Consider the following 26,088-nt stretch of genomic DNA (forward strand, 5'->3'; position numbering starts at 1 on the left):
TGTATAAAGAAAGACAGAAAAGATGGGGCTGGTGACTCTTTCCTGCTTATTTTTCTTGCCTAGAAAGCAGCAAGCATCTCATCACTGGTATTCTCTGTGTTTGCCAGAAGACCTCTTGGTGGTCTTGAAGGCTGCATCCTGTGAAATCCTCTCCATTTAATTGAAAGGATGGGGATACTGAGTCTTTAACAGAGGTATCTTTTTCCTCAAGTGTCAGTTAATTATGATTGACTGAAAAGCATTTTTAAAAATGTGACTGAAATTTATTTCTTTTTGTCACTAAAGTGCTTAACATTCTCTTGTGATGTCATAGTTTCTTTAGATCATTAAAGCCCTTAAAATTGATGGGAATCTAATTTGTAAGACAATTAATATATTGGAAGAGCAGTGTCAAGTCCTTATTTATCTATTGTGAGGAGGCAAAACACATCCTGCATTTCATTTTTATAATTGAAATTATTTTGTTAAGTTACCATCACTTTAACACTTTTCTCCTAGTTCTTGCAGGGGTTTTGTGAGCTAGTAATGTGTCTGCTCTTCCATTTTACTATATAAGTTTTGTCTTTTCTTAAATTACCGAAGTGATGTTGTTTATTGCCAGTGTACAAGGAGAAACCTGACCTGGCATCTGTTACGAAAAAATCCCACAGTGCACTCTCATGATTTCACTGTTTGTTTTTTATCTATCCACACAAGCAAGAGCAACCGGTTTCGTGTCAGTCATGTACCTGGTCCTACTCTCATAAAGTTGTTTTTTTTCCCTTTTTCCTGTTGCATAGAGTTTTGCTGTAGCAGTGCAATATAAGAACAGCCAGGATATGGGCAGGCAGGACCTGAACTTTTAGGGAAATGTTGGTGCCTCGATGGAGGAAAGTCAGTCACTGTTGTATTTCCAACCTGTCTGGAGACCCCAGTTAGGTGGCAGAGGTGAGGGCTCATTCACCCCTAATCTCAAACTTCACAGCTGTTCACAGAATGAAAATAGGCACTGCTTTCAAGACTTACTCTGAGTTTTTGCAGCAAGTAAGTTTTATCGTAATTGTACTTATTTTGTTATGGTGGAAGATGTCCAGACCTATTTTTGTATTTTGTATTTCTTTGCTGAGAAGAAATTTGGGATCTGAGAAGGGTTGGGGATTTTCTGAAGGAGGGTATGCTTGATCACTTGGATCAAAGATTGCACAGGAGAACTTTCAACAGCTGCATAGATTTGACTGTTTTAACAGTAGTTATTACTGTGGTAACTCTGAAAGAACAGGTATAAGTAAAACAAGGGATGGGCCTGAACTGGGAAAAAAAAAGTAAAAAATAGTTTGTCTGAAAAAGATTTTAGAGAATTAGCTACTTCTAGAGTATGTTGTTACTCCAGTGTGATTAAAGGCATAGAACTTAGGAGATCAAATATGTGCAAGTGTGTCCCAAAATAATAGTATTTATTGGAAGAAAAAAATATTTTTGTTAAAACTGTACTGTGGCTTTTTTGTACAGCCTGTGTCTATAAATATCAGTATATAGCTGCCACCAGAATGGTGGCTCAACTACAGAGTGAAAATTAGAATGAGCTGCCACCACTGTATTCAGATGTTATAGAAAACTGTCAAAAAATAAATGCTTTCCATTTCAATAGGCCAAAGTCCCTGTTGATGCAGTCACTGATTGCCACAATACTACATGTGAGTGTTAGGTATTCTCTTGGTAGACCATTTTATAAAAATATATTTAAACCAAGATAACCCACCAGAAACATCTGTGGTAGAAGTCTTAGAATCTATACTATTATGTGTGTTTGTGATTTATCTATTGATATTTGTCTAAAATAGATGAGTTGCAGAATACTTATGTCTTAACTGAAATCATAATCCTGACCAGATCCCCTAATTCTGATGTGGAGTGACATTTATGAGAATGTTGGATTTGAAGAACTTGCTTTTTGCCTTGAGGTTGTTGTTGTTTTAATTCAGATAGCAGGGGGTTTTACTAAAAAAAAAGAGAAGGAAAGCACAGCTCAAAATATGGTGTTGCATGTCAGGACCTGTAGTTGGCATCTTCATAAAAAGGATGCACAAACCTTTCAGGGCCAATGTTTTGAATCCCATGATACATATCAGCCACCCCAACTTACAAGAAGTTGAAAAAGTTATCAACAATATTTATTAAATTCGTGGATTTGCTGGGATAGTTGGAGTTGGAGTTTTGGGGGTGGTTGGTGGTCCCATTTGTCTTTCCAGCCTGCATTAAAATGGATAAAAATATATAATGATTGTGTTTGGTTTTCTACTTCAGTGGAGCAGCGCGACTTCATTGGAGTGGATGACACAGGAAAAAGATTGCTCTTCATGGCTAATGAAGCTGACTTGGATGAAGAACTTGTCATTAAAAGATCCATCCTTCAGAAGTAAGCTCATGAGTCCTTGTAATAGAAACTGAACTTGGGATAAGATAAAATATTTATGTAGTAAGAGAGATGGTTAAAGACAAAGTAGGATGAGAAGGGAAGAGGAAAAGCCACTTTTGCAATATTTAGGGAGCAATATTTTATTGTTGCATCATTGGAACCAACTGATAGGCTTGTCTTACACCTTTATTAGGGAAAAATCCAGGGAAAGAGAAGGAATGCATGAAAAGGTAACTCTTCTTGAAATGACACCTATATTGCAATAGGTCAGATACAGTTTAGATTCAGAGACTGTGAAGTGTTAGGACTATAAATGAATAGGTCCATTCCATAAATGAAATGCTAATCTCATTGGTTGAGTCCCAAATGGATTTGAGGAGTATCCATGAGAGGCTCTCAGGATTTCATGACCCTCTTAGGCATTTAAGGCACAAAATCTCAGCTGTCTTTCTAGGCCCCAAAATATTCATTACAGAAACCATGCTATATCCACCATAAAACTTCACTGGGGACTTGGATAAATTTATCAAATATGCCAGACAAGCTGAGCTTTCTGCATTGTGTAATTCATATCCCTTAGCAGAAGAAGGAAAGATGACTTATTCTTTATGCTCTCCAGTACAGTGATTTTAGTTTTCTCAGGCACACGTTGTCTGACGTGTTCTGTGCAAAGCTGTGTTGGCTCCTTGAGAGGCCAACCTTTGTAGTTTGTCCCAGGCTGACAGTCAGATTTTCACCTCTGTGAGATGAGACACCTGTGGAACAGCCATTTGAGATCTGGGAATTCATCCATGTGGACCTTTTAAGTCAAGGATGCAGACATCTGGGGTCTGCTCTCAGATAAATCTCTGCTGTGAAAATGCCTCTGGTGTGTACTGTAGGCCACAGCTCAGTGTAATCTTTCCTTGAACATCCCGCTACCAGATGTGAGTGAGATGCTCTGTGCCGATGGAAAGATGACACCTCCTCTGCCTGAGGTTAAGGATTATCCTAGAAGGAAGGTGATCAAGAGTGGGCCCTGTTAACTGTTGTAATGCTGTCCCAGCGTGTTTCCACTGGCTCTCTCCTAGGCTTGTCTTGGGCATGGAAAGGGCCAAGCTGCAGGCAAGCCTTCTGTACATACACAGCAGCTGATTTGTATAGAGTAGGAAGTTCATCACTGATGCATTCTGTGGGTTTGTGCACATGAAGACTAATAACTGTTTTGGGCTAGGGGAGGAATATTTTATCTAATGTTAGTTAGGAATATTTTATCTAATGTTTATGGCTGCCTCCTGGCACTAGAGGGTGGCTGTGGTATAATGACTTATAAATTGCTGTAACATATGTGATCTTAGTTGACCCCTGATTTTACAGGTTCATCTAACCAGAGGATTCTCATTCCTATAGCTAAATTTATCAGGATTTATCCTGCAGGCTAAACTTTGCCCTCAGTAGCACCTGTTCAGTTATATTGTCTTCAGCAGATCTTAAGCATTACTGTTTGGGATTTGGTGAATGGTGTGTTGATGATATACAGATGGCATAAAAATCTGTCTCCCTGTAGTTCTTGCATGCACAGCTATGAAAGCAAATGTAAAGTGTTAGCCACCCTCCAAGTAAAGCCCAAAGATGCTAGGATAGTGTAGAAGAGCAAAAAGAGACTTGCTAAGTGTTAAAAAGAATAAAAAATAAATTAAAATGATGCTTTGTAGCATCAAGCAGAAGTATTGGGCCAGTACCCACCTCTGACATCTGAAACTGCCAACTGTCGATGTTGGTGTGCTCTCTCTGTCCTACAGCTGCCACCTTTGAGAAGCTCTGAGGGAAGCAAAATATATATGGAAATCATCAAGTAATTTCATTTGAGGCAAATCCAGGGTAACAACAACTGTGGGAGCTCTAGGAAGACAAAGTGTTGGCAACTAATGGTGTTTTAACCACTGAGTTGTCTAGACCTGCTCAACCCCTGATTTTCTCATGTGAGAAACAAAAGCAATGCTTGAAACAGTCTTTGAAGTCTTTTTTAATACATCATACTAAAGAAAGAAAAAAAAGCAAAAAAAAAAAAAAAAAAAAGCAAGCCCTGTCTCATTTTCCTCATGGATCACTTTATGTGACTGACTTTCAGCTGCCATGTTGGCTGTTTCTTGATCTCTGGACTTTGTTTTGATGAAATAACAGACTTTGTGGCAAGATGGTGGGAGAATTTCCAGTACACTCATTTGTTCCTCTGTAAAATACAATAGACATCTTGAGGATGTTGCTTTTGTTTGTTTTGTTTTTAATGGTCCCTTTGAAGGGCTATAGTGGTCTTGTTACATGAACTCTAGAACTCCTCCAGTGCTTGTTTTGTTCTTCAGATCCTTTGTCTATTTTCTTTTTCCTCTTTTTAAGGAGGGGAATGGAAGGAGGGACAGGGAGGGAGTGGTGAAAGGAATGGGAAGAGGGAAGATGAGCTTTTCTTTAAAGCTAGGAATCTTGTTACTGGTAAAAATCTAGACCCCATACAGAAATGGTTCAAAGGCCCTTTGGCTTCCCCTCCTCACAGGAGGGAAGTTGTGTTGACAAAACACGCAAAACCGTAGAACGCTAATTTAAATCCTTGAAGAAAAACCTTTTTCCTGACCTTTGCCTTCTTCCTATCATTGGATTTCATGCTCTTCACTTTCCTGCCATAAAAGAGCAGCTGGTGAGGAGGGACAGGGGAAAACACACCTTCTCCTGAGTACCTTTTGAGTATTAAATATTTATTTGCTCTTGACTGGAGTGTTTTTTAGTGGAAGTGTTACAAAATTAAACATTTTAGTGGAATTTCTAAGCTCATGGTGTAACCTGTTATTCTCTTTCTCAGTTTGGTTAGTATTTCTTTTCCAGATTTGTTATTTTGATTTGTGTTGTGGTTTTGTAAGTCGTGGATAGCCATTTTGGGTTTGGGATTGCATCTCCTTGTTACACCACAGAAAGGAGTCTGGATTTTGCTCCTTTGCTTGCCAGAGCAAGTCTGGCAAAGCTTTCAACTTGGCGGGTAAAATTATCTTTTATTTTCCCTGTGCTGTTAATCACCCTGATGACAAGTCCCACAGGTAGCATCCTTCCTCAGTAAACAAGTGGAAAACAATATCAAATACATCTATTCAGGCACGTTTTGGAGTGCAACAGGCTGAGCCAAAAGACAAATTTATTGGTGGTGCCTAGAGAGACTAATGCTGCTGGGGAAAGCATTTTCAAGGAAATGGTTCCCTGTTTGGGTAATGAGAGCTTATAAAAAGCCATGAACAGCCTGTGCATGTCATTCACTTTGGCAAATAGCTGCAAGATGAGATACTAGAATGAAAGAAATACAGTTTGGGGATGTTTCAGAGCCAGCTTAGGGCCCTTTGAAGAGAAAAAAATAAAATTATGTGCTCATCCCTGGAGCCTGGTTTTGCTGGTGACATCTCTCTGACTTGGGTCTTGACAGGATGAAGGAGTGAGGAAATGATGAGAATTCCATTGCTGCTGGCTCTGCTTTGGGAGGGGGCAAAGGTATTTGTTTTCAAAGCACAATTACAATGGACAGGGAGCTTTTTGCTCCACCTCTGATATTTATGGTCATGCAAAGTGAAACAGTAAAAGACACCTGTTGGAGCAGGTCTAAATTTGGAGCATTTCCTTTTAAGATCTTGTGGGCTGTGTAGGGGTGAGTTCAGCCTTCGTGGGTGTTCTGTCTGCACAGATGCAGGTGCAGGGCTTCTCCTAGAGAATATGTTAATAAATCACCATGACAATTCCAGCTACTTATTACCTCATGTGCTTCAGACAGAAAGGAATACCTCATCTATAAATATATATAGTACTAACATTAGTAACCTTGAAGTAACAATGCAGATCTGTTTTTAAGGTAATTTTGTAAAAAGAGGGGGTAAGATTGGGGAGTTTTTTCTTCCTTTTCTCCTTGCAAACGGTGTAATACAATTTCAAAAGTCATCATTACCAAGTGGTAGGTAAAGGGAGCTCAGAAACAGCTTTGATACACTTGATTTCCTTTCTGTTGCCTTGGGATATAGTCCTTTTTCTCTTTTTTTCTTTTTTTTTACCTGCTGATTGTTTTAAATAAGTGGATCATATATAAACATGCTGCAACTTCCTTGATGTTTCTGCTCTCTAAAACGGTTGTTCTTGGGAAATTGTCATCTCTGAAATACTCTGCTGCTCCTATGGTGCTTCTTTTTCTCTTCTAAAATCTATTTGCTTTCAAAAAGCTGGAAATGACACGGGTATAGGTAGACGCTCTACAGTGTGAAGCATCCTAAACTAAATCATGGCAGATGTCCTGTACCAGATCCAGCTGTGCTGATGAAGAGGGCCACCACCCTGAGCATATGCCCAGTTAGACTTGAGTACTCCATAAGCCCACGTGTCAAAAACAGCTTCATGACTTCTGATAGATTAAACAGCAGGACTTTGATAACTTGGTTCTGTTTTCTTTCTGCATTTGGGAGATATCCCCACAAGCAGTTCCCCTGTCAGGGAAGGGGGAAATGCAGTAATGTAACTCAATAGGAAAATCTTGAGGAGCAGTTCAGGACAGACCAGGGAGCAAAAAATCTTAGCTGGTCTCAGCTGCGTACAGAATGAATACACATCCTAGCTTTGGTAGTGGTCTTCTCTTTGAAAACTCAGTTTTCACATTAGCAAAGTTTTCTGACTTAAGTTTATTTTGCATTCAAGTTGTATTTTGAGAAACAGCATAGAAAGTTGTTGGATATAACTTCTTTTCTCTAAATATGACTTTTATAGTGTGATGTCTTTTCTGTTGATTGAAATCTGCTCTTTCAATTAGTCCAGGTCTGCTCTTCTCACAAATAAAAATAAAATTTCCTGACTAGCATCCAGAAAATAAGGAACGTTCTTTCTGGCTCCTCTATCAAAAAATAGAAATTGTATGTGTTGATTTAGGTAATAATCCTTTTGCAGATGCATAAGCCAAAAAAGAATCTGGTTCCCCTTCCCAGAATTGAATTGGTTTCACAGTACTAATAGGAATTCAGAAAGCTGTAAAAAGTTATTTTAGCCAGTAAAGCAAGTGGATCTGACTGAATCAAAATCAGGGAATAAGTCTGTTGAATAAAAGGGTGTGACTTTTACATGCTAACTCCTCAAACTATAATCACACTTTAAAAATGTTGTTGTAGCTTCAGTCATATTTCCTTAGAAAAGAGGGTTTTGCTGAACATTTCAGAAAATGATACTGATCAAAGAGGACCTGTTGTTGTTCGAGACATGAGTTTGGAGTAGATGTTCTCAGGATGCCTTGAGTAGGATTTGCATGCCTGTTTAGTTTCTCAGCTCACTAAGAGTAGCTGCTGTAGCTAGGAGGCATTCATTTTCTCAGAAAGTTTGCCCTTTTTATTATGCATTTAAACTTTGCTCAACTTGTTCTGCTTTTTCTGTAAATTTGTTGGGGATGAGTGTAGCCTTTAACTTCAGAAATGGAGTATTTAAAAAATATTTACTATTTCTAAAATCAATGCAGCCAAGTATAATGAAAACTCTTTTAATTTGGTTCTTTTATCTGTTGCACTTCTACAATAAATGTGAACATAGTATAAAAGCAGTTAGTGAGACATTGACCTTATATTTTAAAGAACATAGTGCTATTACTGATTTTAATACTGTTCCTTCCATAGGATTTTATTATTTTGCTGCTGCCATGTTATTTTATTCATCCATTGGTGGGGAGTTGAAAGGAAGGTACAGCATATCCAGGTCCTATTTATAAAAGAAAGGTCATGCTGTGTCTTGACAGCTTGTACAGGTAAGAGGTCATGAATCTCAGAATCTGGAATATTAGCAGGAGCTTCTGTTGGATGTAGTTATAGAAGGGCTTATTGTCAATGGCTTTCATTTTACTGCAGGATTCTGGCCAGTATTCTAGTACACATAAGGCTAAAAGCAGAGAGCTTGAGGCTCAGCATTTGGTTTCTAATCGGCAGTAAATGTATGTTGCATGGATTGCCATTAGTCATTTGTCTGTCTGTCTGTCTGCTGCGGTCTCAGACCAGCACTTAGCCTGTGATTCGGTTTTACTTTTCAGAGGTTTTGAAGGAGGAAGGGATGACTGTATTGCTTGGACACCCTCAAGTCCATGTGACTTGGTAAATGCAGTACTCTGCATGAGTCATTCAGTCTGGACAATACTGAAGTTGAAGCTCATTGTTATTTAAGCCAGGCTCAGGTCCTAAAAAGATGAGAAATGATCTGTTCATTTTAGAAAGACATCTTAATGCTTTAATACAGTTGCCACTGTGTACTTTTTAGCAAGGTTTTGAGTTACCTTATTTCACAGAGTTGATGAGGAGGCATAACCACAGATCTTTTTTGTGACATACTTACTCCAGTTGATCCAGATGTAACCTGTATAGTCAGAAATTCCTCTGGATGGTTATGTAGGGCAGAAACAGAGAATGATCAATTGCTCACTTTCAACATACATTTTCAGCCATAACATATATTCAGTGTAGCTGCCTGTTGAAATGATAGGGTTTCAGCTTGTGTCCAGTGATCCCAGAGTGACCAGTAGGCGACGGAGGGGCACAGACTTCTCATTGTGCAGTTGGGATGGTACAGAGAGAAAAAAAAGCCAAAGGTCAGAGGAGTTATCCCTGCTTGTGTGAGCGCTGTCAGGCTCTCCCCTACCACATGTCCACCATGTGTTCCTCATCAGTGGGATGTGGAACTCCATGACGCAGAGCAGACTGGAATGCAGAGTTAGTTAACACCCGCCGTTGGGGAATTTATCAGCCAATGTGGAATATGGCGGGGGAGGAAACAGCCTAGTTTAAAGCAAAGTAAGGGTGAAATGAGGCATGTGAATGTTCCTCTTCAGTTAAAAGGTCTGATTCTGCTTGAGGATGAGGTTCTGGCTCATGAACCCAGCCAAAGTTTGTGGTTCCCTTACTGTTCTGTGTTACTGATGCATTTTCAGTCCTTTAAATTTTCATACTTAGCAGAAGGATTTTGCAGTGGCAGGAGGGAAATACCCCGGGGATTTTTGCAGGGAACCCTTCATCTAGTTTATTCTAAGAAATCCAGATTTCAGAGAGCCTTTCCTTTATCCTGTTCACCGAGACCCCAAATTGCTAACTTGCAAGGATGCATAAAAGTGATAGCCTCTCTATTAAAATTAGCTACACTTGGTATCAGCTGAACTGCAATTGCCTAATATTTTTAGTGCTGATTTATTACACTTAGTTCATGGCTCCTGTGAACTCTAACCCGGGTGATTTACTGTGATGTTTCACACTGTGAAGAATTGCAAAAGTCATAATGGAAAGAGTCACAATTTGCAATTAGCTGATTGAAGGTGTATGTGGGCTCACATCCTTACTGGGTTTGCATTCTACTTTAGTTGCAGCAAATATATATCTTTGAGAAAGTTTCCATTCATTCAGAATACAATGCTGAATTCCCTGCTGAATAGCTGTAGTGTGGTTCTCCCCAAACAGCATTGTGCTGGCAGTTTCTGGAATTACACAGGAAATGAAGAGCATAGCAAACTTTCCTTTCTCTTGCTAAGACATGCTCCCCAGGAGTTCTTCCAGTAGATCAAGTAAATAGGGGAGATCTATTCCTAAGGGCAGCATGTTTCTGCTTTGAGAAATCCTAATTTTCTCTGGCTTTAAATCCTTCCTTTCTTCATCAAATTTATTGCACCATTTCCCTAGAGAAAGCAAGAGAAGATGAGAGATTCCTTTTACAAGCAGTAAAACTGCTTATCCACTTTTCTTGGAGATTTCTTGTAGAACTCTCCCAGTCACCAAATACTCTGTTAAGAATGAAGAGAAGGTAGCTATTAGATCTTGACACGTGAACTGGAAATACAGAATGCTGTATCTTGCCCCATTACTCATTTTAGTATAAGTTGCATGTACCTGCATATCTGTATATTGGCCAGCATCAGCTATTGGCATTTCTTGGATTGATCATATTGAAATTCTTTAACTGTCTTAAAAGTGTGTGTGTCTGTGTGTTCATAATCAGGTTGGTGAAAGCTCAAAAGTTTAAAAAATCTGTGTCTGTTAGTACAGGAAGATTTAAAAAAGGAGTAACTGAATGTCCTTCAGAAAAATTTGGCTGATGGACTTTAATTAAACTCCTAGGGTTGGAAGCAAACGAGTAAGAAAGCAAGTTAAAGCTCAACTTCTAGTTTTTTTGCATATAAATCATCCAGCAGCTGGTGATATTTGCAAGAGCACCAGAGACTGTTTTCTAGTATTCCCTTTGATTTTATTTCCCCCGCCCTTTGCTTTATTATTCCCAAGGTGTAGCATTAAATATAATTTCAGAGGCCATGTGTGTCCTTAACTTCTCTGTCCTATCTCTATGCTGTATGTGTTCATATATGTGTGTATATATATGTGTAATATATAGCTTTATTCACTGATGCATTGGTACAGCATTTATAGAATTAAGTAATTTTTTTGGTTGGGTTTTTTTTTTTTTCCCCCAGATGAGCTACATCATTTCTGAAAATACCTCTGAAATTCCCACTTCTGTGACTTTGAGCCTTAGGCAGGTAGAATAGTAATAACAGAATCATGGCCAGTGGTGCCATAAATTTCAGCTAAAGTATTGGGCAAGAAGTCTGATTTCTGTTTGTACTGTTGTTAGAGATATTTATGCAGGGCTGGTCTTTCAGCAAGTGTGATTATTTTTAGAGAGGCCCTCACTCCATTCTTGTTTTAGAATGTGCTGAGGATGTGTGTGGGGAACAGCACCTGACAAACAGCAGCCAGACAGAAGGAATAATATCCCTTGGGAAATGAGACTTCTTTTTATGGCCATTTTTCACTTCTAAGGCCACTTGAAAAATATTGTTCTTCAGGTAGATCTTGTTCCTAGATCCCTGGGTTAGCATTTGGGTGCCTGCCATTTTCCCAGACCAAGGAGCTACTGAAGACTTAAGCTTTTCCAGTAGGAAAGTATGCAAGTACATACTTTGCAGCACCAGACACTATTGAAAGAATAATGGACCCTTCCCACATTCAACTCCATTCTTCTTGCACACACTCCCAGACCTCTGGAGCCGCTGTGCTAGCAAATGATTACATTCTGTTTTTCTTCCTAACTCTTCCTAAACAAAATGTTAATTGAGACATTGATTTATACAATTCAGATTCCTGTGTTAAGTCAGCATACTTAAAAGTAGCTTCTGGCTATTGAGGGGATAGATCAGTGAGACAAATTGGTGCTTGCTGGTATGTTTTTCTATCTCTTACCCTTTGACAAAATAGTATATATTTCATATTTAAGGAATATGTCCTTTGCATGCATTTGTTTTAGATGTACCCCCATTGTAGTGTAGCTTTAGAACACAGATTTCTGTGTGTTCTCTGATTTACGTTGCTATAGGAAGGAAGCATACTGGAAAAAAACAGATTTTAGCTTTTTTTTGTTTGTTTGTTCTTGATAGTTGTTTGAAAAAATGTTGCAATACTAGAGATATTGTGTAGAATTCAGGCCATATGTGGTAGGGGTGACCGTACGCCTGGGGGTAAAAAATTACTTTTACTGTCCTAGACAACTGTTGAATTAAAGTATTTGCAGAAAAGTTGTCTGACCTTACTTCCTCCTAATCTGTTCTTCTGTTTGAAAAAAATAGAAGTGTTAATCTTTTTGTTGTGGAGAACCATTAAAATAAGTGACCTTTGTGTTTACTGGGGAAGCGTTGTTTGGGAGATCTGGTGCTGGAAGGGATAAACTTCATACAAATTGGTGTGTTATCACCTGTTTGCATTAAGAATGCCTTTCACCTCTCTACTTGGCTTTGTGAGCTTGAGAAATCCACTTAATGTTAGTGCCTCACACTATCTTTTCTTTTTAAAATGAATGCAATATTTCTTTCCTGTCTCATAGGGGCATAACTCGTGAACATTTATGTCAGTAGTGTAAATGTAAAATGTTGCTCTGAGTACAGGGTATTAACTGTTGGCTTTCCCACACGGAGTTAGAATAGTACTTGTTAAAATGACCGGCAGGAAACAGCTGATCTAACACTGCATCCTGTAGCCTGAACTACAGGTCATGTTTGAACCCAGATTTTCAGTTTCAGCACTTGTATTTTTACATGTCAGATGTCTGTATTATTTATTATTGTGTCGTGTATCGTGTGTTACATTACTATGCACTGCTGTTCTTACCATTCCACTGTCTCTAGTTCCCTTTCAATGCACTAATTCTCCCTTTTTTCTTTTTAGTTCTACAAAGGCATTGGACATGCAGTGAAAAATTAAATCTATTTTATTTTGCGTTAACAAGCTGCTCTTCCTGGGTGTGCAGGGATTTGTATATAGGTGTGTGACTCCTGGCATGCATCCGAACTGGTTCTGCAAATGCTGACGTGAGTCTGGCAGGGCTGAGTGGTGCCCCTGAGCTGACACCCAAGGGCTGCCAGGGCCAGGCTGGCACAGCAGTGCTGGAGCTTGTGTGTCCTGAGGAAATAGCACCAGGACTTCTTGGGAGGAGCCAGTCGTGCTGCAGAAACCCTTGTGTCATCTGCGCTTTGTCAGGTCCATATTGTTCTGCATAAAGGAGAAAAAGTGATGTTTATGTTTCTTCAATTCTTGCATTTGTTTGCTGCTCTGCTCTTCCAGTTTGGCCACCTGATGGCAGCTTTTAAATTCTGTGGTGTGAACCGTGGTTTTGTTACCCACACGTATAGCTTTGGTCAGCGCTTTCAAGATCCAGTAGAATGCAATTATCAAACAGGAGTATAATCTTTTATAATTCCTCAAATCGTTTATTTTCACAATAGAAAAGTAATTCCCTTTAGAAGGTGATTGCTCCAAAGACTAACTACTTTCATTTCTCCTAAACATTTAAAAAACATGACAGATATTTTTGCAAGCAATCTATTGTAAAACATCTTCCAAGTTGATTTCAGCAGCTGAGTATGATCTAATTTTCACTTTTTTTAATATCAGTTTTTTCCATAAACAGAAAGTGAATGTTTTCTGAATGACAGGTAATAAAACAAAGTGATGCTCCCTACTGAATAGTGGCTTCATAAAGGTTGTGTGTATAAACAAAGTTATAATGAACCTGTAAATCAAGAATGCCACGAACAGCAAAAATGCCAGATGCCAGAGCTGAAATAACCTTGCAGTTCAGGAGCTTGCTGCAAACAAATCTGTCACTTTACCTGCTCCTTCATTTCTGTGTTTTAAGTTCTAGCTGATTGATTCACCATCTTGGAGGCAGTGGATGAAAGGATATGAGCTTGTCAGTATGAGAAAGGTGTCTGGTCCTGAGTATGAGTGAACGATCATTGCAAACTGCAGCACAATAATTTAAAAGTTCGTTTTACTTTGACTTCTTAATTTTCGTACATGAAAACTTGTGTTCACAGTGGAAGTGACTCACAAGTTCCAGTCAAGACTTCTGGATGTCTTCAGTCTGCTACCTGCCATATGTCTGCATATCTACTGCTGATTTCATTGCTCTTCCAATGGCAATAAAAAAATTGGCCATGAGTGTTAATTCATGTCTCAGTGGAAATATGTAGAGTCTTAGCTATCTTAGGATATGACTGTTTCCTAAGTTCTAGATACACTGACCTGTGAATGTTTTATCATTGGGCAGTGCCTGAAAAGTTTTTGTATGGTGAAGAGGTGAAAGTTGAACCAAATTGTTCAGCATCCAAAAGCTCAAAATGAGCAGGGGTTTTGGGAAGGTGATGTGAGGCCACCACCATCTGGGTGCTGTGCACACATGAGAGCTAAGGAGAACTGCAAGTGTCTTTGCAAAGGCTGATCTGACTTCTCTGTGTAAGTTAGTTTGTCAGAATTGTTGGCCCCTGCTTGCTGGGTGCTGCATGCATAGGGAAAATTAAATGAGGTTATAAAGAGCAGAAAAATTGATGAACTTCAGAAGTATTCATTCAAAGTAGACACTAACTTGAACTTTGATGTTGTCTCTAAAAGTGAATAATGTCTTACTTACACACACAGTTGAATGTTCATTCCCAAAATTCTGGGATGTTTTGGCTTTTAAATCTATTGTGAGACAGGACAAGCAACATCTGTACTCGTGGCAATCAAAATGGAACGGGGAAAAAAGTGTATGAGAGCCCATTCTTTGTAGTCCTGTTTGTTACTTTAAGCAAAATTGTCACCCTCCCTGCCACTGTTTGTGTCCTGAAGAGAATCCATTTTTCATGTCTCTGAGGAGCATGTGGTGTCATCCTGTTGAATAGCAGGACCCAAAATTGAGATTAAGAGTTACCAAAAAGCAAGAAGCCAGTGTTCTGCTGTTGCTTGATCATAGTGGGTTTATTTGCTAAGCTAAGATTTTGACCACTTAGGGGTTTTTAGGCTTCTAAGTACTATTTGTTAATGTAGTTATTTCATTGCTGAATGACAGCATATTTTTGTGCACTGCTGTCAGTTCTAGCATTGTTTGAAAATGAGAGGTGATTCTCGTTGCCAGAAGTAGAACTGTAGTATGGTTTGTACTTCCAGAAATTCCTTCATGGCTTCAGTTTGTGTTTGATTTTTGGCTGGTCTGCAAAAATATATGATCCAATTGATCCAGCCATGTTTTTAATTGAAAACATGCATAGTTTGTGTATATTAAAAAAGGATCATTTGCATGTAGGGGAGAGCCCATGAAAGTGTGTTGGAGAATTCCTACTTGCATCTGGCATAGAAAAATTTAGGCAATTATTTTGTGTGTGTCCACTGTATATTTTTTTCTTTTTTATCAATGTACGTCAGAGGTTTGAAAACAAATAAAGCATGCTATGCAGACTAATTAAATCAATGCCTCTGTGGAAGCAATTTAGTTTCTGGAATTGCTCTTCTAAATCAGAGATATAAACAAAAACCTAGTTATTTTTATATCATTTCCCTTTGCCTCATGTACGTGATTATGGAAGTTGAAGAGTTATATGTTTATGCCTCTTTTTACAGCAGAATATTTGTGTGGCTGAATTTTTATTGAAGCATAATTCCTGGTTTCCTTAAAGCTGAGCAAGACTACTGTACAGTGGGAACATACATTAATTTGAGTTGCTGTGAAAGGCTTTTCACGTTAAAGCTGTCAGGGCAGCAAATTGTCCACAAGTGTTTCTTTATTAAGAGTTGTTTGCTGCTTATGTAGAAACAGCTGCTTCAGGCACAGAAGGTAAATGGAGGAGCTTTTCCTGAAAGAAGGGTGTGGAAAGAACAGTGTTTAGGTGATGGGCTCTTACTGTCCCTCCTTCTTTACCTACCTAGGGATTATACAGCTACCATTGTATTTTGTTTTGTCCCCAGAGACTCCTTTTATTTTCTGAGATTAGTTTCAGTTTGTTGTTTCTTGGTTGTTGTAGTTTCCTCACAGACTATGAGCTCATTGTGCTGGTTCCTTTAAAATGTAGAACACAAAGATATTGCCCATCTTAAAAGTATAAAGGACTGTGCCCTTAAAGATATGGTCCATGCTCCCATTAAATATGCAATTCCAGCTATTCAGAATAAAGCTATTTTCTAGTGAAGTTCAATATAATATTAAATCTATTTGTGAAGAGTGCAGCTTCTGTGGTGTGAAGAATCAGACCCACCTCATCTGTTGCAGTGTTAAAGCTCCCTTTTATTTTTATTAGCAAATTATTTTGAGAACAGAGCCCAGAAGCATGGAATTTTTAGAAGTAAACTGGTCTTTAAGGCTTTCTGTTCATTTTTGTTACGCTTATTGCTTCTTACCTCTCTCTGTGTTTACTTTTTTTATAATTGTCTCTGCAAAAGCAGCCATTGTAGACTTGGGCCTTTTTTATATTACTAGCATAGTCTAGAGGGTTAGCACAGGTCTTTATGGTTACATATTGGTTCTAATACATTTTTCCTTTATAAACTAAGGGCAGGATTGTACATGAAATCTGTTATTGTATTTGTGCTTTGTACTCATGCACTTGCTGACTGTTTTACAAGCCAGTAACGTAGTAGCCACAGGCTAGGAAGCTTGCCCAGAAATCTGGCATATTTAATTAGTACTAGTAAACAAGCAGAGTTTCAAATTTAATTTTTCCTTCTTTAATTCCTATAAACCTCAAGCCATTTAAAACTTAATTTTGACACTAGTTTCATTTATGCAGTTGAATAATACTGAAACAGTCTACAACCACAGACAGAATGGTCCCAGTCTTTTCCAAGCGAGAAGGGAATAGAAGTAATTTTGTTTTAATGGTATCTAAGGTTGATGTAAAATTGTAAATTATAATCTTCAGGTCATCCACTACCCATTTTCTTTTTCTTTCTGTTAGGCTAAATGTTTCAAGATGAGGCAATTGTCCTACCATGAGTTTAGCCTTGCAAAGGCAGGGGCTGGATTTGTTGCTGCTCTGGTTTTTGTACAGAGAGCTCTTCTAAGAGCAAGTGATGGAACATCTGAGCTCTGGTACTTGCCATGGCCAGTTCATTGTTTCTAGACTGTGAGGTTTAAACTCTGCCCCAGGTGGTATAAACAACAGAGGATTCAGTTGCTGTCTCCTCACTTGCTTTTCAAGATCAACTTGTGATCTGTGCTGAAAATGGCTCTCTGCTGCTGCTTTCACAGTGAGGGACCACTGAAGTCTAGATTAATGACATTTCTTCAATCTATTGAATTGCTGAAGCCACTCTATCTCCAGACAAGTAATGTGCTGGGTGTCATAGCAATAAAATGTGTGGTAATTTTGGCCAAAAACTGGTCTTCATAAGTGCAGCTAAAAAGTTCAAAAAATAATATTGGAATTGTGAAAATACACTGATGATCAGTGTTTTATTAGCTGTCCTGACAATTTTTCCTTCAACAATGTGTTTTGGTGGGTTTTTTTTGTTGTTTGTTTGGGGTTTTTTGCCTGCTTATTTATAAAGGCTGCTCCCACCGTAGCATGTGCTGAAGTGAGAAACTTCACTCTAGTGTGTGTGAAGTTTCTCAGTCAGCAATAGCTGTTCCAGAGAAGGAAGGAAACCTGCTCAAAGTACCTTCTCATTGCATTGAATTCACCAGGATTTTCTTCTGCAGTATTCTAATTGCTGTGTGATCACTGTTCCAAAGGAGTAAAATTCTTCCAGCTCAACCTTAAGCTTTTATTCAGGTGCTACTAATGGGTAAAAGGTAAAAGAGATTCTTGGAAATCCAGCTCTGTCTTTAGTGCACTGTGTTTTGGTTCATCTGGGTTTAATGCTATAGATCTCCACTTTTAGCATCTTCCTGAAAGTGTTTTAGTTGTAGGTTCAGTTTCTTGTAGTAATAAGAAGCAGCAACTTTTGTTATAGCTATTAACGAGTCTGAAAAGTTTAAATCATGAGTAATCTGGTCTAACCAGAAACTAATCCACTGTAATTACTTGTTTAAAAAAATGCAAATTTGGACTTGGGGTGGATTTTAAGGTCATCTTGTGGTGATGATAATTTTTTGTGTCTAGTCTTTTTTCCTTTTTTTTTTTCCTCTGATACTTATATTCCTCATTCCATGGTATTAATAGAATATATTATATGGTGTTTTGTAAAATGCCAGTTAGCTATTAAAAGAAGTAATCATCAGGTTCTTTTGGGTTGAAAAGATGAGTGATGTCTGTCAGTGGCTTAGTCTGACTTCAGTTCTCCTTTGGTTTTCAATTCTGCAGCAAAAAGAATGTTAAACTTGCAAAAAGAATGTTAAACTTGCTAATTTTAAGACATGCTTTTAATGAAATTCTTGTTTGATACTGTCAAAATATTAGTTGATTAATTGCATAGGTTCTTTTAAACTAGAAAAGAGCGTACGTATATCTGTGTTTCTTGTGTGATGTTCCTATCACCTTGGGGTATTTTACAGCAGGACTGGGCTGTACTCTAAAGTGGTTGATGTCCCAAGCTCTGATGTCTCTCACTGTCCTGAAATCTCACAGCTCAAGGTCGATGCTGCCTTAAATCTGAGCTAGCATTTCTCTGAGGATGTATCTGAATACACAGGCTGAGTCATGACTTCAGTATAACCAAGTCAGGAAACCCTCCCTATTTTCCTGTAGGACAGCAGGATTCATGAAGTCTGAGTGCTGATTCCTTAGAAGAATTTCCTCAACATGTATTTTTCTTTGATGTACCTTTTCAGCATTGCCAAGGTGTGGAGCAGCCTGTGCCCTGGCAGTCGCAGCCAGGCTCCCTCCACAGTGGCTGCAGAGTTCTGTGCCCACTTTAATTTCTGCCTGAGATAAAGCTGTTCTCATTACCTAATTAAATATTTGACACTTGCAGTTATTAGGATCTTGTTAGTACGAAGAGTAGTTACCATGTCAAGTGCTAAAGTGTCGAGGTTCCAGTGGAATTGAGATGTGAGTAGATATGGTAGCAAAAGCTTATTGTGAACCAAAACTGAGGCAGAGGCAGTAGTTGCCAAAAATCAAAAAAACCATATGGGTCAAAGCATCAGCTCAGGAAGCTACAGACCATCAAGGAGTAGGAACAAAGTATAATTCACTTACAGTAAATGAAGGAAATTAACATTTCCAGGTTTAAGGCAGAAAGGCTGGATTTATGTGGGCTGGATTTGAGTCGATTTTGGTAATAAATACCATAACACTTAAGTTTTTCCCATCTTTGGACTCAAAGCTCATGTCTTCTTGCTTTCTGGACTGTGTGTTTTGGTGGGAGCCAGATGCTGCTTTGTCTAACATGTAGTCTTTCTTCTCCACTTTTCTTCTTTCTTACCCTAATGATCTGCTGTCAGGCTCTTGCAAGGTTGTTCTTCAGTCTGGTGAAATTTAACTTTCTTGAATGCAAATATGTTCTACAGAAAGACTCACAAAGGTGCACTTTCTGTCATGAAGAACCCGTTTCCTTGTCAGGCAAAGATCCTAGCAAAGGGAAGTGAGTGATCAGCCTGTGGCCTGAGCATAGCAACAGGTTTAAAGAGAGATTTTAAATTTTGATAAACTGGTGGTGCAGAAATAGGTGATTCTGATGAGATACCTGAAGAGCAACTCACAATGGGAAACCTGAGGATATGTGTGACAGCTTCAATTTGTTCTGCTCCTGGGCCCTGTGAAATGCAAGGAAAACATTTATGCTTATTTCAACTTTGGAGGGGTTTTTTGCTTATGCTTTTACTTGCAATTTAAAGTTAGGGGTGGAAGAATTTCTTTTTGCCTATGTATTTTAGTAGCCCAAAGGGATGCCCTTACCTTAAACTCCCAAATTTTGCAGACCGTGTATTTTAAGTGCTCTGCACCTGGAAGGTGCAGGTCTTCAGTGCCTTGTCATGCAAGGCTCACACTGCAAAGACAGTTGTATTTGCCTTTGAGTGCAGGCCAGTGGCATGAAGAAATTGTGTCAGCCTTGCTGTGTTTAAGGTACATATTGCTAGTGACCTGCAGCTTTGACCTAGTATTCAGTTTCCCATGCATTTACTGTAATTATTTGATTTAAAAAAATATATCATATGTCTGCTGCTTAGCCCTGAGGGAACTGATGTAGGAGGGATCAGCAGGAACTGCTGTTCTTCAGTAGCCTCTATACAATCCTCCAGCTTCAATTGTTTTCTTAAAACTTGTTCCTCTGAAGTGTTGTCATCCTTTCAGCCCTGGTGATTTAAGGGAACGCTTATTTGCTAAGGTGAATTTCCATGAAGCAGGAAGCAAAATGAGCTGAAAATTGGAAATGATTAGGGTTGCCAGGTGCAGACTTCTAGTTCTTTCTCCTTCTTCAGCAAAGAAACCATTTCCTAAAGCTTGATTAAATCTCTTAAATCACAGTTTAGCCCAGCATAAGAAAAATAAGCTCAAACACCAGATCTGAACTAAGTGACTAAGCCATGTCCCGTTGTGTTGGAATTGAATTGGTTATAGCACACAATAATCTACTTTATTGTCATCATGGCCTTAACTGTAGCATAAGATGATTACACTGAATGTGTATAATAATAAGGCTTACACTTTGTATATAGCCCTTTAAATATTTTGGCAGACCATAGAAAGAACCTTTACGTGCAAGGCTTGATTAATCCTTTTCCTCTGTGTATAGAACAAGTAGCTGCCAGAGCTCAAGGGTAAAACCTATTAATAATGTCTCTGGCAGTCCCCGCCCTCCTTCACAGTGTATTCTCTTCTGTTCACACCAAACTCCAGGCTTATTATCATTTTGGTCTCTCTCTTTTGCTTTCCCAGTTTATACATAGCAATCAGGGTATTCTAGAAGAATAGTATCTAGTATAAAAGTGTCTAGTATAAAATATTTGCATTAACTCTGCTTTTCCAGTGACAGGGAAAGAGAAGAGGGGTGGTAGTGTTGTGGGCAGCCTGGCCCCTGCGTTGTTTCCTACAGCTGTTCACACTCAGTGTGGTAGAGAAGACCCTTGGAACCAAGTTTAGGGAAATGCTTTCACAGGCAGCTGTGTCTGGTGTGCTCCCAGGGGGATGCACGTGCATCCAGCAACGTGGCCATGCAGCCCCCAGGGAGCACTCCTGACTTGGGGTGGCTGAGGAATTACTGCTGTTCTCCTTTTCATATGGGGAAGCTGACAGAGGATGAAGAAAAATATTTTTTATAGGTTCATGTGATGGGGTGGCTGTGCAACCATTGGCACCCTTGCTCTTCAGCATTGAAGTCTAAAGATATGTTAACTTTAAAACACAGCATTGTTGCCAAGAAAATTACTCTTTCTACAGAGAGGTCACACTGGCTTATTGTAAAACATTACTGACCTTGAGCAAATATTAATCCTGAGTTCTGACTGCTAACCTATACTCTTTATACTAGAGAAAATGATTTAATCTTTGGCTTTCCATGAAGGTTAGTTCCTTTACCAAAAAGTTTTCAGCATGTTTTTGTCAAAAGTAGGTTCAGAGTTTGTATTATAGTCTCATGGGTATATTAATAACATAATACAACAAAGAAAAATGGCATGTGGTGAAGGTTTTAAGTGAAAAATATTTATTATTCAGAAGGCTTTCAAGCAACTTAGGTCACTAGATCAATAAAACATTTTCATTTAGAAAGTACTTCCCATTTCTGGTGCAGTGTCTCTTTAGCAGCAGCAGCTGTGAGGATGGATGGTGAGTAGTTGTTACCAGAACTTCAGTGTCCTGTCCTCCCTTGCCAAATCCTCAGTGGACCAAAGCAAACCTTGCCCTCCTGTCTTTTTAAATAAGGTTGTTACAAAACTACAGGGAGGGAAACAGTGAGGGGATGCCCCTGAGCAGGGAAACGGAGCTCAGGGTCATCTGGGGCTCGTGGCACGTGTTGGGAGACACCTCATAGTAGCCTATGTCATCTTGAGCTCTCGGGGTCCCATTGCTGAGGTGATCCTCAGCCAGAACTGGAGCAGTCCCACCCAAGAAGCACATCCTCGGGCTCGCCTCTGCCACCCTCCTCTGCAGCGGCGGGAGGGCCCGGCCGGCCCCGCCACCGCAGCCCTGCAGCCCGGAGGTGGCAGCATTTCACCGGTGGGCAAAGGAGCCCCAGCACACAGTGGGGACATTCACGGGGCTAAGTGCTTTGGGATCTTTTTGGTCAAAAGCACTGGGTAAAAAAAAAAAAAAAAATTAAGGTCATAAGGTGTCTGGGATTTTTGAAGAGCCAGTGTAACAGTGGTCTTTTATTATTAGTGAGTTTGCAGCCAAGAGCTGTCCCGTAAATGAGCAATGCGATTTAGGGATTATTTTTTTTTCCTTTAAAAGCAGGAATGCTTGAGACATTAAAGGTGGTCTGGCAGATTTTGCTGTGAGACTTCTCTTCATGTTGATCTGTACACTGGCTTTGTATCAACACGAGAGCACCACATTCTTGCAGACAGGCAGGGGTCAGCACTGTGTTTGAACTGGACCGCACGCTGCTTCATGCAAGAGCACAGTTCATGGTGTGGGGATAGGAAGAATGTGACAGAGTATTGGCTATATGGACTATGTGAGCTACATGCCATTAGTTAGGAAAGATGCAAGTGTGGAATGCATAGTTTGCACATAGCTTGCTGCTATTTATTTATTTTAGAAGGACAGGGAGGAAGATTAACTAATACCCGTGAGCCCATCTGATGTAATTCAGGTATAGGTTTAGGAGCCAGGTTAATAGCAGGTATGATTAGGTTTTTATTGTGTCATTGCTTGGATTAGTGTTAGAGTACAGACAGCCTCAGATCCTTGAGCTTATTTAAAGACCTTCATATTTTCCATCAACAGCTGTATGAAGTTAGGGAAAGGGAGGTCATGGGATTTCTCTTTCTCAGCTAGTTTATTTGTGAGGTGGTGAGGTTAATGTGGCAATATCCCATGCTTAGTAGAGAGGCTTTTTGGCTTTAAGCATTGTGTGTGCTCCCTTCAGATTTATGATTTTGACCTCAGCCTGGCATTATCACACTGTCAGTGGGAGTATGGAGCTGGTTGGAACCTCCAGCTCTTGGTGGTAATCTCTCTTAATTAGTTTGCAGTTGAAACAATTGTCCGACTTCTTGCCTTTAAACAAGGGAAGGTTGCTCTATCAGTGGTTGATTTCCCTGAGGGAGGAAATCCTGAGGGGGGTTATCAGGGAAAGAAAAGCTCTGGGCTCCACTTTCAAAGCAACGCCATGTATGAAGCATGCATCAATCCTGTTAGTACTGCTTATTATTTCACAATGGCGTGTCAGGAATTACAGGCACAGACTTTTCTAAGGACTCTTGCAGACCTTTATGCATTCTCATCCTGAGTGAAGATTTTGTGGACTTATGTGCTAATAAAAGCTAATTTTACACATTGAAATAGCTCTTTTAATCTTTCCCTGACTTCTCCACAGATCTCTCCTAGCCTTCTAATTGTCAACTTTCTGCCAGGGAGCCCTCCATGCCTCATCATTAGGACTAAAATCTGCCATCAGTTAACACACAGAGCTTATAACTGGGAGCAGCCCCCTCCCTTGCATGGCAGCACAGACAGTAATAGACACTATAGTGGCAGCACCAAAGGGAGTTTTACTGTGTATTTTAATGACTTGTGCTTGATTACATTTGCTAGATTGAACTGAAGTTCATTTAGTAATTGGTTTGATTCTTACAGGGTACACATTTGACATTCCTCCCTCATTAAAGAGCTTCAACAATGGCTGTTGCAACTTTCATCTCAAGGGTGACCCTCTCAGATACATTTCCAGTCTTTTTCTTTTGATAAACCACCCAACCCGGCATTCATTAACACTTAACCATCTGCAGCCAGCCCCTCCTAGTACCTTCTCTTTGGCTTTGATGATATAATTAAAAGCCTTCTGTATTATCTTCGCTCCAAGCAATAAGTCTAGGTGTGTCAGCTCCTGCATTGTTTGTTATTCAATTCTCTCTGTATCAGCTGTTCTTTCGGGCTCATTTTTCATATGTTGTAAAGATTAGCTGATGGAGTGGGAGATCAGAGGCATGAGATGGGAGTGTGGCTCTCAATATTAGTAACCAGATGCTCATTTGAAATGGTGATGGGGCTTGCCGTTATCTGTTAGATTATTTGGCTCCTTTGCTTCTACCTGAAGATAAACTGGTTTAAGCACTAGTCAGTGAAAATGAGCATCATCTTTAGTGACTTGTTATGATAGAGTGCTCTTATCAGTCTGGTTTAGTGTGTCTATTCTCTTCTTGAGCCTGGTTTACAGAAATCACAGCTTTGTTTATGCATGTGCCCAAACTTGCCTGTTTGACCTTTGAAGCTGTGATTATAATATTAATCTGTGGGACTATTCTGTTGCAAATCTCTTAGGTGGTCTGTATTTTGGAGGATTTCATTGTGGGACCTCCCTCTTGTCCAGCATGATGTTCCATTATTGTTAGTATATTCTACATTGAAAGCTAACTCAGAGTGGTGTTTCAGTACATCTTGTCTGGCTGCTTTTTGTTGGGTTTTTTTGTGTGTGATGGAGGAGCTGGGATAGCACCATGCTACTATTTGTCCACTTCCACTGATTTTCTATTACTTTATAACAAAGTTGCCTAGCTACAGTAAAACTTGGTACAATGCTTGCATGCAGAGACAAACTTCAGTCCCCAAATCCTCAGTGTCCTGTGGTGTAGCTAAATAGCATTATTCCAGTTTGCAGGTGGGGAGACTGCATGTGTCAGAGCCACACAGACACTGGCGTCAGAACCAGTATTTACTGTGGAATTCCTGTTTTACACCATTGCTTGATGCCTAGCCCTTGCAGCATTCCCCTGCCTGGTGTTTAATGGGGAGTATATGAAGGATCTTGAATAGGAAGAGAAAAAAACTGGCATTCTGACACTAAAGAAATTTTGTCTTGTTTGTCATCTTCAGGTTAAGAATTGAATTTTGTTCTCCCATTTTTGCCTCTCCTTCCTATGTTCCATCTGTTTCTCTATTTTTGCATGTTTATGGCCCGTTCCATTGATTTGTTTGGTTTCCCAGTAAATGACTATATTTATTACATAAATACAAAGGAACCCTTCTCAGAGAAGATAGGAAATTTCTCCCTCTCATACATACACAAAATGTGGAAACCATTCTCAGGATGCAGAGGAGGAGGGAATCTGCTTACTTCCAACTGCAAGATCTCATTAAAATTAGTGGATTCCCTATCCTCTTTGCATAAGGAACATTGCTATTTGGGCTGCCTTCCACAGCAACATCTGGGCCACTGATAACATCAGTACTGGAGCATTGCTAGGTGAGCTCATGTTTTGTTAATGAAGTAATCCACTGAAAGTGCATATATCATTTTCTAGTACCACATACTTCACAGCAAAATGTTGTACTACTATTATTGGAGCTTTCCTTTTGGAAATGAGACTTAAAGAATTTTGTTATAGTCAAAAATATGCGTAGCTTGAATGGCATGCTTGAGAAATGCCACATAAGTTATGAAATGTGAACACTTAAATAGTTTGGTAGTTCAAGGCATTAATTGAGAAATGCACTAAAAAATGGCTTACTAGTATATGTGATGTTCTTGGTAGCTTTGGTGTTACTAAATATTTAGTGTGGTAGTATTGGTTTATTGTTTATATTTATATGCATGCCCAACTTGTGAGTGATCCTTCTGCTGAGCTAACTACATAATACAAGTGATCGTGATCACAAACATCTGACTTTAGCATTTTCTGGAATAAGCAAATCAATTTGGATAGAGTACACTGATAAAATATGTTCATTCAAACTTAATTGTTAAATCCACACAGCAAAGAAAGCAAAATAAAAACAGAGACAATTTCAGGTGTGGATTGAAATTTCTCTCCTTAATAGCCTCTGACTGTGAGTGCATTTATGGATGGCTTGAACAGCTCAGCGTAGTCTCTGAGTGTTGTTGTGTTTTGTCTTTTTTAATCTGCAGGCTAAATATTCTTGTGGCTTTTCTGTTCTGAAAACTAGTGGCAAATGTTCAGGCAGCCAGAATGCACTCAAATGGGGCCACAGATTTGTGGAAGGGAAAGTAATATTGGCCTAAAATATCTAACTGGTTTGAAACAGGTTCCAAAAAGGGTTTCCATTATTCAAGAACAGAGAAATCATAAAGAGGAGCAATAGGAGTAGTCAATTAGGCTTTGTGGTTTAAACTTTGTTCTTAAAATTTTGAAGCTACCAGAGATTCCTGAGGTTCTGAAATATTAACCTGAAAGCTTGACACCACTCTGAAAGCAAAGACTTCCCTGTTTGACTTAGGATGAGTGGGAGTTTTACTGATATTTCCCACCTTACTGGGCTGGATAGCCAGATGCTTTGTAATTGAGCTGTGACAATCATTAGTGTAGGAAAGGTGAGCAGACCC

The 26,088-nt window shown here is 39.3% G+C and overlaps 1 protein-coding gene across 2 annotated transcripts in view; it reads left to right on the plus strand.

Annotated features, from left to right (window-relative positions):
• The window catches only part of EIF2B3 (eukaryotic translation initiation factor 2B subunit gamma), a 98,321-nt gene that overhangs the window by 23,755 nt on the left and 48,478 nt on the right, over nucleotides 1-26,088 (plus strand). For both annotated transcript variants that reach the window (XM_021528458.4, XM_085586293.1), the window contains exon 4: nucleotides 2,284-2,395. In XM_021528458.4, the coding sequence (XP_021384133.1) occupies nucleotides 2,284-2,395 (112 nt within the window). The remainder of the gene's footprint in view (nucleotides 1-2,283; nucleotides 2,396-26,088) is intronic.

This window comes from Lonchura striata, chromosome 8 (genome assembly GCF_050655825.1).
Source record: "Lonchura striata isolate lonStrDom1 chromosome 8, ASM5065582v1, whole genome shotgun sequence".
Classification (NCBI taxonomy): domain Eukaryota; kingdom Metazoa; phylum Chordata; class Aves; order Passeriformes; family Estrildidae; genus Lonchura; species Lonchura striata.